The 15,503-nt window shown below is 40.5% G+C and overlaps 1 protein-coding gene across 11 annotated transcripts in view; it reads left to right on the top strand.

Annotated features, from left to right (window-relative positions):
- NAV3 (neuron navigator 3) overlaps positions 1-15,503 on the top strand; it is a 778,536-nt gene that overhangs the window by 621,415 nt on the left and 141,618 nt on the right. For all 11 annotated transcript variants that reach the window (XM_075124347.1, XM_048835702.2, XM_048835701.2 and 8 more), the window contains 3 exons: positions 5,382-5,490; positions 5,916-6,299; positions 11,436-11,555. In XM_075124347.1, the coding sequence (XP_074980448.1) occupies positions 5,382-5,490; positions 5,916-6,299; positions 11,436-11,555 (613 nt within the window). The remainder of the gene's footprint in view (positions 1-5,381; positions 5,491-5,915; positions 6,300-11,435; positions 11,556-15,503) is intronic.

Below are 15,503 nucleotides of genomic sequence, written 5' to 3'. Positions count from 1 at the left end.
AAACGGGGGGGGAGAGAGAGAGAGAGAGAGAGAGAGATGTAGATATTTGCAGAGAGAATCCATGGTTTAGTGTGCTATAAAGCTGCTCTATGCAAGAGTTTTTGATGTCTGCATTAATCATGAGTGTTGAAGCCTTGAATGAGTGAAGCAGGTCATTCCAGATGAGTGCAAATAAAATCTTCATACTATACCCTCATGTAATCTGCACATGACATGCCAGAAGGGAAAAAAAATTAGAACCCTTTTAATTATTTTTACTGATTCTATTTTTCTTTTTTCCTACCTGTAAAGCTATTTCACTTTAGTAACAAAAGCCCACCAGTAAAGGCCTAAAAGAAGGAGAGAAATTAAAACTAATACAGTTTAGAAACCTCTAGAAGTAATACTAAATCACTTTTCTTTACATAATAATGTTACAATTTCAGTCCGATATCTTCTCATCTGTTTGTGCTAGAAACAAAGAGTTTTGTGCCATTGGAAATGGGGGATTATTCAGTTTCTAATGGCCTTTTCTTTGAGAGATTACAGGAGAATAGACTTTAAACATGTCATATTTCCAAGATAGAATATTGCCCTCTTGAGCTTTGGAGAGTTAATTTTGGGAGAGAAATACTATGTTTTGAGGGAAACAAATGGTGGCCCCATTCAAGGATCAAGACTCCATTATCATATGCTTTGTACACACACAATAAAAAAAGACAGGTCCTACCCAACGTATCTTATATTCTAAATATATGACAAGGGACAACAGGTAGAAACAAACAAGGGAAAGGGAGAGGATTAAGTAACAGTGAATATTAAATATTGAAAATATTAGCAATAATGTTAAAATAACTACACACAAAAAAACACACCCAAATAAAAACATGGCAATTCTAAAATCCAAAGATTTTAGAATATGGAAATGAATAGTTAAGGCGGATAAATATCTAGATATCCTCCGTCCCTCAGATAAATATACACATGTTAAGTATGGATATTGCACAGTCTAAGAACGGCCTTACCTCTGCCCCCTCACACCTCTAAACCTCAGTGTACAGACAAGGAAATCCTCCTACACCATCCCATTATATATTATATACATTTCCAACATGGGCTACAAACCTTTACAGATGAACAAGATCCACAGTCCCAGTCTTCCCTCACACCATATCTTCCTTCTTACCGTCCAGTTACAGAACTGAGATTTGACCTTCCCCATCCCAATTTGCATTATGTTCAAAATAACGTGCATATTATGTCTTATTTTCACAAACAATTCCTCCCCGCACCATTTCCCCATCCACTGCTACACATGATATAGAAATCCCAATGTACTGCCTCCACCCACCATGTACAGACTAGATCAACTGTTCTCAAACTGTGGGTTGGGACCCCAAAGTGGGTCGCAACCCCATTTTAATGGGGTTGCCAAGGCTGGCGTTAGACTTGCTGGGGCCCAGGGCTGAAGCCAATGCCCAAGCCTCACCGCCTGGGGCAACTGGGCTCAGGTTACAACCCCCCCACCCTGGGCTGAAGCCCTTGGGTTTCAGCTTTGCTTCCCCTCCCCACCACACCCAGGGTGGCTGGGCTTGGGCTGGCTCAGGCTTCAGTCCCCCCTCCTGGGGTTGTGTATTCATTTTTGTTGTTAGAAGGGGGTTGCAGTGCAATGAAGTTTGAGAACCGCTGGACTAGATGGGGTTTGAGAACAGCGGGACTAGACTGCCTTTTTTTTTTTTTTCACCTTCACAGTGCAAGTCATAGACCCAACCTTCCAAAAACATACTGTACCACATTTAAGCAAATCCACAATACACATATAAGCCTGATTTCAGAAAGGTACTTAAATGGATGCCTACCTTCAAACACATGAATAGTCCCATTGATTTCACTGGGACTACGCATATGCTTAAAGTTAAGCACATGCTAAAGTGCTTTATTTAGTTGGGGCTATTGGCATCAGACATACGGCTGGGTTTACACACATTTTTTCCACTGCTCTAACTATTTCAGATGGGTGTGATTTTTACAGAAATAGTTATACTGGAATAACCCCTAGTGTGGATGCTGTTATACTGGTATAAAGGTACCCATACCAGTATACTTTATTCCTCTTCATGTACATGAATAAGCTATAAGAAATGTTTATACTTGTGTAACTGTGTCCACACTTGAAGTATTGTACCACTTTAACTATACTGGTATAATTAAGACAGAACAATTTTTGCCTGTCGACAAGCCCACAGAGTTCTCTGACTGGTACTATACTGCATTCACTTACCAAGGAGGAAAGGAGTTGTTTTATCTGGGAAATACATTGGTTTCAGTTGTAACGGTTTCAAAAATGTCTGAAGCGTTTGTTGGATGGATGGATGGTAGGTAGGTAGGCAGGTACCAGGATGCAGAACTGAGTTAGAACATGAACCCAAAGGAATGTACCTCTAGCCAAAATTTCAAACTGGAGAAAAAAATTAGTGACCTGTAGCCCAAATTTCCTTCACCTTTCCAGTAAATTGGGCTATTTTCAGATCAAAACAGTTTAGGGGTGGAGTTAAAATTATTATGGAACCTGATTGCAACCTTAACTAATGTGCAATAACTATCGGTTAATAACACACACATAAGCCATATATAGATGTTTATGTTTAAAATATATATATTTAGCTTTTGCCATAGGATACCTTACAGCTTCCACACTTACTTCCCATTCTAAGACACATTATTTTCATTCCTTAATACATAGGAAACTGTGGTATCATAGATACCACGGTGTGGTAACTGTTAGTGGATATTGACTTCTTAATTATGACTGCTGTATGCATGTATATCCACAGTCCAGTGAAACAAAGGTGATTCTGGTGGGTTGAAGGATGCAGGCAGAGGAAAATAGCATAGTAAATTCTACATTCTTTGGATGAATGGGAGGTATGTGGGCCTTTTTTTTTTTAATTTTTTTTTAACTAAGAGGTCTTATTGGATCCTCAGCTGTTGTTAGAAGTTAAATAGCATTTGTGGCCAAACCATATTTTTTCCTCTGTGGTTCGCTAGCAGTTAGTGTCAATTCCAGCCTTAGGCTGTCCTCACTACAGTTTATTCATTCCTTCATCACCTCCACATTGATTATTCAATTAATTAAACCCCCTTCTTCCTATCTAGATTTCTGCTGACAAAATAATCTTTCTCTTTCATTGTTTCAGTCTGGTTGTGCACCTCTTTGAGTCTCTTTGCTGACTGCTCATTGCCTGGTGTGTCTTGCTTTGAAACACCTACTTTAAGATCTCATAGCCCCTGTCTACATTATAGTTACATCTGGATGGAAAACAGAATTTCTGTTCCACTGAAAATTCCAACATTTAAACATTAAAACATCAAAAAAAATCCTTCCAAATTACAATGAAAAGTCAATTTTTGGAAATTCCTCATGGGACAGAAATTCAGAAAGTTTTCTCTTTGGAAGCATCAAAATGTTTCATTTTGGTTAACGTAAATTGTTTCATTTCAATAAAATTGAAACAGTGTAATATAATATTAAATATAGCATAATATAGTATCAACATTAATATTTTAATATAATATAAAAGTGAAAATAATGTCACAGTGAAACAAGAATGTCAAAAGGATTGTTTCTAAATTTTCTAGCGAAAATATTGGCAAATTTCACACCAACCCACAAAATATTTTAATTTTGATGAAACTCTCTTTTCCTGTGAAAAATTGTTCCTCCAAATTTTTTCTGGTGATCTCTAATAATAGACTTAGTTTTCTCTTGCCTTTCTCTCTGACTCTTCTGCTCTACCAGTGACAAAACCCTTTCCTCCCATCACTGATATTTCTATGCATTCTATGTTTAGATCTCACCTATAAATTTACCTACAGGACATGAGGGGAACAAAAGGTAGCAACAACACAAAAAAAGCCAGCAGTACGAAGAAGTGTACGTGCCTTACTGAGTAAACATAAGATTATGTTGTTATCACCCTGTCCTTTCTCTCCCCTTGTGTTTCTGACCTTCTCTTTTGTGTCATGTTGAATTCAGATTCACAAGGTGTTCTCCTGACATCAGCAAATATGAGATCGAAGCCAAAGCAGTTGCTTAATATCACCAGAATCCTGAGATGGAATTACCAGGGAAATGCTGAACTTGAGTTAAATAATACTTAACCTATTTTTAAAGGATTTTACAATTTCATAACTGATGATAACATTTGTAGCATGCTGACTAAACTGGGGTTAATCAGGTGATGTATAAGGGCATAAAATGATCAGTCCTGGAGTCAGGGAGGAATAGTTTTCCCCATTTGTTCAGAATTGTACAAATTGCTAGAATTATGTCCACCCCCACCCACCACAAAGCATCGCAAATGGGACACTGTCATAGGCAACATTCTGGGTGTGATAAAATCTGTGATACTGTATGTTATTTAATACTATACTCTTCAAAAGAAAAGAAATGCAAATACAGGGTAGTTAAATGATTATGTTAAAATAAACAAAAACTGCTAGATAAACTATACCATTTTAAAAATATATTAATTTCTGATTTTAATGTATATTAAATATTTGGTAATTTTTGTTGTTATTATGTTTTATATTTGATATTGTTTGTTAGGCTTTTACATTCTTCCTGGGTAACACAGTATTTCACTGTGCATTTTATCTTTGTGGGTTTATTTATTTTTTGTATAGCAAAAAATTATGGGTTTGATGCAGGAACTTCTGGGTGTCATGCAGGAGGTCAGATTAGATGATCATTATGGTCCGTTCTGGACTTAAAATCTATAAATGTATGAATTTTATTGGGACTTAGTGTTTTATGTCCACTGTGAGGGTTATGGGAAATAAGGCTCCAGCTCAGGAAAGGGAAATCCCTACTGAGGAAGGGTGCTTAAGTACAGGCTTAACTTAAGTGCTTTCCTGAATAGTGATAGATTTTAAGTATGTGCTTAAAAGTTTTCCTAAATTGGGGCCTTAGTCTCCACAATCCCCACAGGGACAAAACGAAAACACTGTAAGTCTGAGTATCATTCATAATTTTTCAGCCTTATCGAGACCCCTCCACTAACTTGCTATTTTTAAAATGAGCTTTTAATCACCACAAAACTTATGCTTGCTGTGTGTGTGCGCGCAATATTATTGGCAGGATGGGTGTGTGCATGTTGTATGTGGGTGGATGGATGGACACATCTACAAATACACTCTGGGAGCTTGTGTATATTCAAATTTTAAATGATACGTATGATATGTATGTGTATACATATATAAATTATATCATGTATATAGTTGTCCGCACACATGCATAAGTTAGTTTATATCTATATTTGTAGACACACACACGCATACGATATGTGCACGTGACTGCACACCCACACAGAATTTATATTATTGTTTTTGTTTTCTTTCAGGGGAAGACCCAGAAACAAGAAGAATGCGAACAGTAAAGAATATAGCAGATCTACGACAGAATTTGGAAGAAACTATGTCCAGCCTTAGAGGGACCCAGATAAGCCACAGGTACTATTTGTGCATGGACTCCTTACATTTTGGAGTGTGGAACAATACTTGCAGTCAAGACCTCCAGGCTTACCATTAGAGGTTTGCAAGGGAAAATTAACAGTGCAGTTTGTGAAGATAATATTCAGATTCACACAGATAATATTTGTGTGTCTGGGGTTCTTGTCATAATAATTTGATGTAAGTGTTATGTTTACCCTTCTGTAAATAATATCTCAGGACTCATTTGGAAGCTTGTCTACAGTTTTAAATCTCTGATGTGTACAAATAAAAAAAAATCTTGTAGAGAAAAAAGTGTTGGGTTATTATATACCTGGTTTACATTTCTACGCTCCACCTATCCGTGCCACTTTTGCTCATCTTTATTTCTCAGAAAGAGAGAGAGAGAGAGCACAATTAATTGACTTCTATGTTTTGTTTCGCAGCACATTGGAGACAACTTTTGACAGCACTGTGACAACCGAAGTGAATGGGAGAAGTATACCAAGCTTGACAAGCCGATCCACGCCTGTGACTTGGAGGCTTGGCCAGGCCAGTCCTCGCCTCCAGGCAGGAGATGCCCCATCCTTAGGTAGTGGTTACCCTCGCAGTAGTGCTGGTCGCTTCATACATACTGACCCCTCACGATTCATGTATACCACACCTCTTCGCCGAGCAGCTGTTTCTCGCCTCGGGAATATGTCACAGATTGACATGAATGAAAAAGGAAGCAGTGATCTGGACGTGTCCTCTGAAGTTGATGTTGGCGGTTACATGAGTGATGGGGACATTCTTGGGAAAAGCCTCAGAACAGATGACATCAATAGTGGGTAAGTGGCATTTTACCCAGCCAAAACCCTAATGCAGGACAGGGCAAATTGAACTGGGTTTTGTATAAAGAAATCTAACCTGGTAAATGTAGAATTGCGGACACTACATAATACTTAAACAAAATGATAGTGCTGTTCTAACTGTTGTTTGTCCCCTGTTGAAGTCAACGAGAGTTCTGGCATTAGCTTCAGGGTGAGCAGGAGCAAGTTTTTAGAGGCATTAAGATAAAGTATTTATTGAGGTTTCCACAACTGTTTCGTAAAACCTGTTTTGTTCTATTGTTCCTTAGGGGCTTTTTCAGTATTTTTCTTACATTTTTTTGGATGACATATTGTATTTTCAGATGGGGCTGGTGAAAGGCAGTTGCTGACAGGCCTGACTTTTGCTGTTTGCATGTCAGATGCTGTCTGTTATAGTCTTGTGTAACTGGCCTTTACCTCAGTTCTTCAACTGTGCATATCATTTCTGACCTGTAGGAATATCCTTGGAGATAGGAATATGTCAGTCACTATTTTCTTCTGGTTAACCCAGGAGCAATGGATGACAATTATTTTCATCTCTGCATCCTATTTGTGTTTGTTCAGTTGATTTTCAGGGACTGATTTCAAGCGGATGGTGAGAGTAGACTACTGTAATTTTTGCATATAGAGATTCCATGTCCAGGCTCCACTTAAAAAGACCTTTTTAATGTTTTTTATTTTAAATACAAATGAGCTAGCGATGATATTCCAGGTTGATTTGTGGGTATCTCTGAGACTCTTGTCTTTGGGACTTCAGACAGGAGCCTTATACTCATTTGCCACTTAGGCATATTTGTATTAAGTAATTTAAACTCTAAGAATTTGCTTTGAGGGCTAGAAATTCCAATATATAATTTAAGACAAAAGGCCTCATTTTCAGTTTTATCAATATTTGAATTACTCTTTGTTGCTTCCTAATGTACCAGATAGTGTATAGCAGGCAAAGCGCAATTTAAAGGGTGTCTTATGTACAGGGCACATTATAATATTCCAGGGTGCTTTTAGTGGACATCAGAGCTTCACAGTAATTCTGTCTGCTCAGACAACTGGAAACATGGGACACAGGAAATTATGGGACATAATTCACCAGTTTATACCTAGTAGATCAAATCCAGCCCATTAATCACAAGTGATTTAAAGATTGTTAACATCTGAAGGCTATTCAGTGGCTTGAGTGAAATTAGTTGTTGGTCTGAATCTAAGTCTTAGGGGACATTTGACCACATCACATCACACTTAGCTCAAATTGGGACTCTTGCTGACAATCTTATCAGAGATATCAAAGGTGGAATGGACATGAGACTGAGTTACTCGAACCCTAGAGATGGCCTCTGCAGGTCACAGTTGAGGCACTTTAATGGGGCAGGTTAGTGTCACAACCCATTCTCTAAGTGACTGTGGATGTGAAAATGTCTAGCTTAGTGTATTGCCTGCCTGCCTTTCTGTGGTATGGGGAACTGTTTTCGATAACAACCACAGCAATTCTACACACCAGCCTGTGGAAGACAAAGCATGATGGGGAGCTGATGTAACTGATCTCTGTAGAAGTGTTAAAGAATGGATGATGGTGAAACAGGATGTACTGTTCCAACAACTTATCCACATTATGGCATTGCTGGCCGTCTTATGTGAGGTTCCATGCCTCTGCCTGGATTTAAATAACAAGCTAAAAAGAAGAGGAAGAAGACAGCTCAGAATGATTTAGTGGTGCCTGCTGTTTCAAAGTAGAAAGGAGTGTGTGAAATGCTGCACAGTGATGTTTGAAGTTCCCTTTTCCATAAAGAAAAGTATGTTATACTTGTGCTTTGTTAAAAAAGAGAGGAGGAGCTTTTGCAATGCTTGATGTGAAATGTATTAATTAGCTTATCACATTAGAGAATGATGAAGTCATTGTGTTGTGTGATTTTTCTTTACGTTGGTAGTAAGGATGACTCAATATACTGTGAGTAGTAACGTGGTCAGCTAACATACTGTAGGTACAGTAGATATTAAAATACACATTCATATGCTCTGAAAAGTCAAGATCCATTGAGGTATGTAAAGACTTATCTCTTTTCCCTCTCCCATTCTCACTTTAATTACTGTAAACACTTGGGGATAAGAATCCATCAGTAATTAGGAATTAGTGCGAGGAAGGCCTGCTTCACAAGTTAAGCCTCTCTACCGTGGCCCTTATTTATATGAGGGGGACACCTTACAGACCTGGTTGTGTTCTAGCCACAGTTGTATTTAATGTGCAATTCCACAACTACAGTATTTACTACATGATAATCTAATCGCCTTTTATGATGAGATTACTGGTTCTGTGGATGAAGGGAAAGCAGTGGATGTATTGTTTCTTGACTTTAGCAAAGCTTTTGACACGGTCTCCCACAGTATTCTTGTCAGCAAGTTAAGGAAGTATGGGCTGGAAGAATGCACTATAAGGTGGGTAGAAAGCTGGCTAGATTGTCGGGCTCAACGGGTAGTTATCAATGGCTCCATGTCTAGTTGGCAGCCGGTATCAAGTGGAGTGCCCCAAGGGTCGGTCCTGGGGCCGGTTTTGTTCAATATCTTCATAAATGATCTGGAGGATGGTGTGGATTGCACTCTCAGCAAATTTGCGGATGATACTAAACTGGGAGGAGTGGTAGATACGCTGGAGGGGAGGGATAGGATACAGAAGGACCTAGACAAATTGGAGGATTGGGCCAAAAGAAATCTGATGAGGTTCAATAAGGATAAGTGCAGGGTCCTGCACTTAGGACGGAAGAACCCAATGCACAGCTACAGACTAGGGACCGAATGGCTAGGCAGCAGTTCTGCGGAAAAGGACCTAGGGGTGACAGTGGACGAGAAGCTGGATATGAGTCAGCAGTGTGCCCTTGTTGCCAAGAAGGCCAATGGCATTTTGGGATGTATAAGTAGGGGCATAGCGAGCAGATCGAGGGACGTGATCGTTCCCCTCTATTCGACATTGGTGAGACCTCATCTGGAGTACTGTGTCCAGTTTTGGGCCCCACACTTCAAGAAGGATGTGGATAAATTGGAGAGAGTCCAGCGAAGGGCAACAAAAATGATTAGGGGTCTGGAACACATGAGTTATGAGGAGAGGCTGAGGGAGCTGGGATTGTTTAGCCTGCAGAAGAGAAGAATGAGGGGGGATTTGATAGCTGCTTTCAACTACCTGAAAGGGGGTTCCAAAGAGGATGGCTCTAGACTGTTCTCAATGGTAGCAGATGACAGAACGAGGAGTAATGGTCTCAAGCTGCAGTGGGGGAGGTTTAGATTGGATATTAGGAAAAACTTTTTCACTAAGAGGGTGGTGAAACACTGGAATGCGTTACCTAGGGAGGTGGTAGAATCTCCTTCCTTGGAGGTTTTTAAGGTCAGGCTTGACAAAGCCCTGGCTGGGATGATTTAACTGGGAATTGGTCCTGCTTCGAGCAGGGGGTTGGACTAGATGACCTTCTGGGGTCCCTTCCAACCCTTATATTCTATGATTCTATGATTCATCACCTGCTCCATAAATTTGCTCCAGAATCTAAGCTTTCATTAAAAAAAAAAAAAAAAAAAACCTAACGTCTATGGTTGTGAGGGAAACCTTCCATGTGTGAATCAAACATAATCCAGCACAGTGCTATCTTCTGGAGTCTTCAAACAGACTGCCTGAAACCAAGGGGTTGCACATTTACAGTACTTTTCAGATTGGGAACGACTTCTTAACAAAGGGACATATGTTGTGGATGTTTTCATGTTTAATTAAAAAAAAATCAAACAACAACCTTCCTTCCCGCCCCCAGCGCATTTTAGTATACTCAAAATTGCTGCAGAATTTAGGTATCGCTTGCCAAAAAGTACATAGGGGCTCACAAACTAAAGCCACGATCCTTGCCTGCACTGCAGCAGCTTGGCGGTGCAATATCTGTGCCAAGCTGCTCAAAAGTCAGCTTAGCTAGCCATGGCAGGATCTTTTTAGCATAGGCGGATCCTTCAGTGGCATACAATTGGCATAGCCATTTCTATGCCGCCTCTTCCTGGCTGCTGGCAAAGTGGCCATGTGCTCTGATAATCCCAGGCTGCTGTATTAGCCCCATGAACCCAGTGGCAATTGGCTTAAATAAGAACAGCTCTCAGAGGGACTCAAAAGGGACTGAACCAATATACAACTGGCCTGATATTATTACTTGTAGAGTATCATACAGCTGCATGATGCTATACAAAAGTAGCGTCTTCTCCGAAGATCTTACACTTAAGACAAGAACAACAGGATGACACAACAACCCAGGAATGGGATGAGGAAAGGGGGAGCATGGGAGACAAGGCAATATGATAATAGGGTCTCTTGGGAGAGTAATGCATAGATCTTGAGGGTTACACAGATTTGTGGTGGTGCTTAATTAAAGACCATAGAGCCCCTAAAGATATGACTGAGTTTTAGGTAGGAATCTCAGAAATTCTTGCTGCGGCTTACAGTTCAATCACCTTTAATTAGTCTTTAGTGATTTACATTAAGCAGCACCACACTGGTTGCTGTAATTTTTAGCCTTATAAATTTCATTCAGTACAACATGAAGAAAGCAGTATGAAGCCACCACATGGAAAGATGACAGCATAAATGGTCAAATTTTTAAAAGCCAGCCTCCATTTTTCATGAGCACAATTAAGACTATTGGCATAGCTGACTATCTGATTGCACCAGAGTAAGGACTGTAAAGTCAGATTCGTAAGCTCTGTCTTCTGTTCACCCTTTCAGATGGAAATGCTTGCTTTTATCAGGGCTATGCTTTTTCTTAATTCTGGTGCTATTGCCTTCAGCCAGCATCGTAAAATGCAAGACAGATTCATGAAGGGACCTGGAATATTGTAAGATTTAACACAACTCTTTTTCCTGTGCTAAACACAAACAAGGCAAAAAATCCTAGAGAAATAACAAGAGTGGCGGCAGAGGCTAATCTCTTTGTGAGGGAGACAGTGTGATGAAAGGCGATACCCTGATAATATTAATACAAAAGTATTATAAGGTGGGAAAATCTTTACTTTGAGCTCTGAATTCAACAGCCCATTAGCTGTAGAACAAAACATAATTGCCAGATGTTTCCATTTCCTACTGATTGGCCAGACATTTATTTTCAGGTACATGACAGATGGAGGACTCAACCTGTATACAAGAAGTCTGAACCGAATACCAGACCTAGCTGCCTCCCGAGACGTAATCCAAAGAGGGGTGCATGATGTGACAGTGGATGCTGACAGGTAACACCTTTTTTTTCTATAAAAACTATCGGAGCTTACAGACAAGGTCTGATCATCATTCAGACCTGCCAGCATTTCAAAGCTATTCCTGAGTAGCAGTGGATGACGGCAGGGTTCATGGCTCATTGGAATCTTAGCCCTCAGGATTGAGAGGACCTAATGCCACAGTAAGCGGGGAAAAACGTCTACCTGGGAACAAGAGTCTGTCAAAAGGAAGAGAACATGGGGGAAGAATCCATTTTGTGAGGATGGGGGAAGAACGTCAAGGAGTCCAGAATGGGGGTGCAGTTTGGGGGTTAAACTCTCCGAAATAGGACATGATGATTTTTTATGGCAAGTCTTGTAAACAGGGATACATGGGAAAAACAAATAGAGTGAAAATGGCGCACAGAGCTGGCAAAGTGAAAAGCTAACACAGGGAAAAGGAGGAGAAGGGAAGGAGCAGAGCTGGGGGCAGGAAGCAATATATACAGGACTCATTTGTGCAAGATGGCCACCCCCCTGCTTTTGGAGCAGCATAGTGCCAAATGCTCCATGGAGAGCTGTAGTGTCAACTCTGCTCAGCTCTCCATCTACCTTGTACCCCCAGGGATGCTAGAAGAAAGCAGCCTCTGTGGATGCAGGGACTGAAGTTATAACTAGCTTCTGTACAGGCATGCAACAAGGGAGAAGACTCCTTGCATCATCCTCTCATTGTGCACCTGTGCAAAATCCAGGCACAGTCCATCCCAGCATGTATACCAGAGATTCACTTGTGCAAGCCTCGTTGAGAAGAGGATCTTATATCCCTTTTCCTTTAGCCAAAAAATATGTTTTTCAGAGATGGACTCAAGCCACCAAGTCTGGGTCTAAATTCATAACCCATCTTTTGCAGAGCTCAGAGTTGTTCAGAGCTTGGATTTTAGTCCAGACCATTCCAGAGACAAAATCCAGCTGCAGAGCTTGGCAGTGTTGAGAATTCAGGGTGTGGTTTTTGTCCAATTTTTAAAAATCAAGTTTCACTTTAGGGGAAACAAAGAGAGGGTTTTATCAGGGGGCGGGAAAGATTCACAAATTTGTACTGGTTTTGCAAACCCAGCAAATTAGCTGAAGCAGCTCCCATGACCTCCAACTCTATGAGGTCAATCCATCCTTGGGATTTCTGATTATTTATAATTTCCTAAATTGTCTGAGGAAAACATGTTCATGATGCAAGGCTCGTACAGTCTGGATTAGTCAACGAATACATATAATGTACAAAAAGATGGTTTTAATCTGGAGGTGCGGTTACTTTTCTTTCAGTGCTTTTCTTTTGTAAATGAATTACCATGGATAGACTTTGCCAAAGAAGTTTGTTTTAAAGAGGAATCTAAGAAGAGAGGTTCATTTAGGGAAGGAAGGGAATTCCAAGCATTGAAGGAAATGCAAAGGAAAGAGTAGGAGAGGAATATATATAATTTGATTGGAGTTGTCTTAGGCAATAGAGAGGGAGGAGGAGGAAATGAAAGATGAGATGTAGTCAGGATAGACTTGTGTGGAGCCTTGACTGTGAGGAGAAGCAGCTTAAATTTCATGTGTAAGAAAAAGGATGGAGAGTTTGGAAGATGGGAGAGACAGGATGAGTTTAGCATTAGGTATTCAAAATTGTTAGAGATGGGCCCACGCTGCAACATTCAGATACCAATTTCAAACCACACAAAATTTCAGAAGTAATCTGACCCAGGTTTTTAGCTCAAATCCACTGTAGAGTGAGGGTCCAGATTTTCCTTGCTTTCTAAGCTCTCGACTCCAGTCAGGGATTTTGGTTTGTGAACACCTCTAGAAATTGTGTTTCGTAATATATGTGTGGATGTCTTCTATATACTATTTATGTACATAAATATTTTGCTTGTCTATATTATTCAGGGGGACTGGCTGCAGCTCCAGTTATTAAGGTTGCTAGACATTTGCCATTATAAGACCATTTTCAGTTTCTTATAATTACCTGTTTGCCAAATTTTAACCATTTGGACTGAACACAATTTTTTCCCCATGTTAAAAAAATTATGGTGACCTTTTTTTTGAAAAGCCTTAGCCTCATTCAGTGCACAGGATCAGTCTGCTCTAGGGATGAATCGGGGTGTGTAGTAAAGGAGACAGTGTCTGTCAGACTCTTGCTTCATTTGTTCAAGAGGTTGGAAGGTGTCTAGTGAATGAGGCAGGGGTTTTCAGGGAGACAAAGGAATGTCTCATGGTCAAGGCACTTGAATGCTGCCCTAGAGAACTGAATTCTATCCCCGCACTCCAGCAGAGTAGCTGTGAGCAAGTCCCTTAAACCACACTTTTCACAGGTCACTACTCCTTGTGTGTTCTTCATTTTCTGGGTGCCGATTTGATACTCTGTGGTCTGATTTGCAAAAGTACTCCGCACTCACAACTGAAGTCAATGGGAGATGTATTCTGGACATATAAAGAGCTGTATAATGCTAAATAACCTGAAAAAATGAGGTCCTGGCCATCTTAAATTGGGAATACAAAATTAGTGGAAACTTTTTACCTTACTCTCTCTGTGCCTCAGTTTGCCATCTGTAAAATGGGGATAATACCACCCTTTCGCCTCACAGATGTGAACATAAATTAACTTGTTTGTGAAACATTCAGATACTATAATGATTAGCACCATAGAAAAGCCCCTGGGGAAATTAATAATTCTGTCTTCAGAGCAGCGTTCGAATAGTGCCCAGTAAATAAGGCACAGAGCCAGACATTAAACAATAAGAAGAAAATAAAATATTGAATTGCTGATCACTAAGTTCCACCTGAACACTAAATAAGGCAGGGGTTCTGTGGAAAAAATAGTCAGTGGTCATGTAATTAAAGGTTATATGATAATGCATATACGCATGGGGGCTGAATTAAGGTTGCCTGAGCAACCTTAATTTTGGCATTTCCTAACTTTGCAACTTTAATAATGGCCCTTCATATTAGTTTTTTATATGTATTGTAAGTATATCCTATGCCACCAGGCAGAATGAGAATATGATGTTCAAGTGCCAAAAACGGTTGTTTGGTTTTATGAGTTCTTGTGACCACAGAACTCATGTTTGCCAAAATGGAAGCTGATGCACAAGAGAGCTGTGTTTGATCATTCTAACGAAATGAAAATAAACTATTGTGCATTTCAACAATGTGCACTAGGTGGACTAAGCCTAGGTGGAAAAAACAATGCAAGTTTTTGCCGTGTGACCCTTGCTCTGACTGGTGGGATGGATTTCCATACTTTATCATAGTGAGCGTACTTACAGTTTGATTTTTATCCTCAAATAGTGTTGTGGATATTACTTTCATACCCTGAGGGAGAAAAAGACTTTATATTAAGGTTTGACTTACCACTTACATGCTATACTTTCATGTGGGAGGCAGTGCTCACTCTAATTTTTCCCACCGAGGTGTGGAATGAATTTTGTTATGTGCACCAATATGGCGGTGATGTGTGACTCATCACCTTCATATCTATGCCCATAACAAAATTCATGTGGTGCGGGTGGGGCTGAGGGGTTCAGAGTGTGGGAGGAGGCTCAGGGCTGGGGCAGAGGGTTGGGGTGCAGGGATGTGAGGGCTCCAGCTGTGGGTGTGGGCTCTAAGGTGGGGCCAAGGATGAGGGGTTTGGGGTACAGGAGCGTGCCCAGGGGCTACGGCAGGGAGAGAGAACTCCCCTCAGCTCTCTTTCACCGCAGCAGCACCTGGGCTGGGGGGGAGAGGCGCCTCTTTGTGCCACAGCAGCTCTGGGGCTGGAGGATAGGCGCCCCTCCCACAGCTGCAGCAGGTCCCCCGGCGGGTTCCTCGAGCACCTGTGTGGCACTGAATAGCTTCTACAGGGAACTTAGGTGGGAGGTCTATAGTCCTATATATCTGCCTTTTGAGGTTATGAAGGACATATATGTGCTCCTTAAGAGAGAGTAAAGTACCAGTTGCCTTGCCATAATGCCT

This window comes from Caretta caretta, chromosome 1 (genome assembly GCF_965140235.1).
Source record: "Caretta caretta isolate rCarCar2 chromosome 1, rCarCar1.hap1, whole genome shotgun sequence".
In the NCBI taxonomy this organism is placed as follows: domain Eukaryota; kingdom Metazoa; phylum Chordata; order Testudines; family Cheloniidae; genus Caretta; species Caretta caretta.
This window is presented reverse-complemented; position numbering and strand designations above follow the sequence as displayed.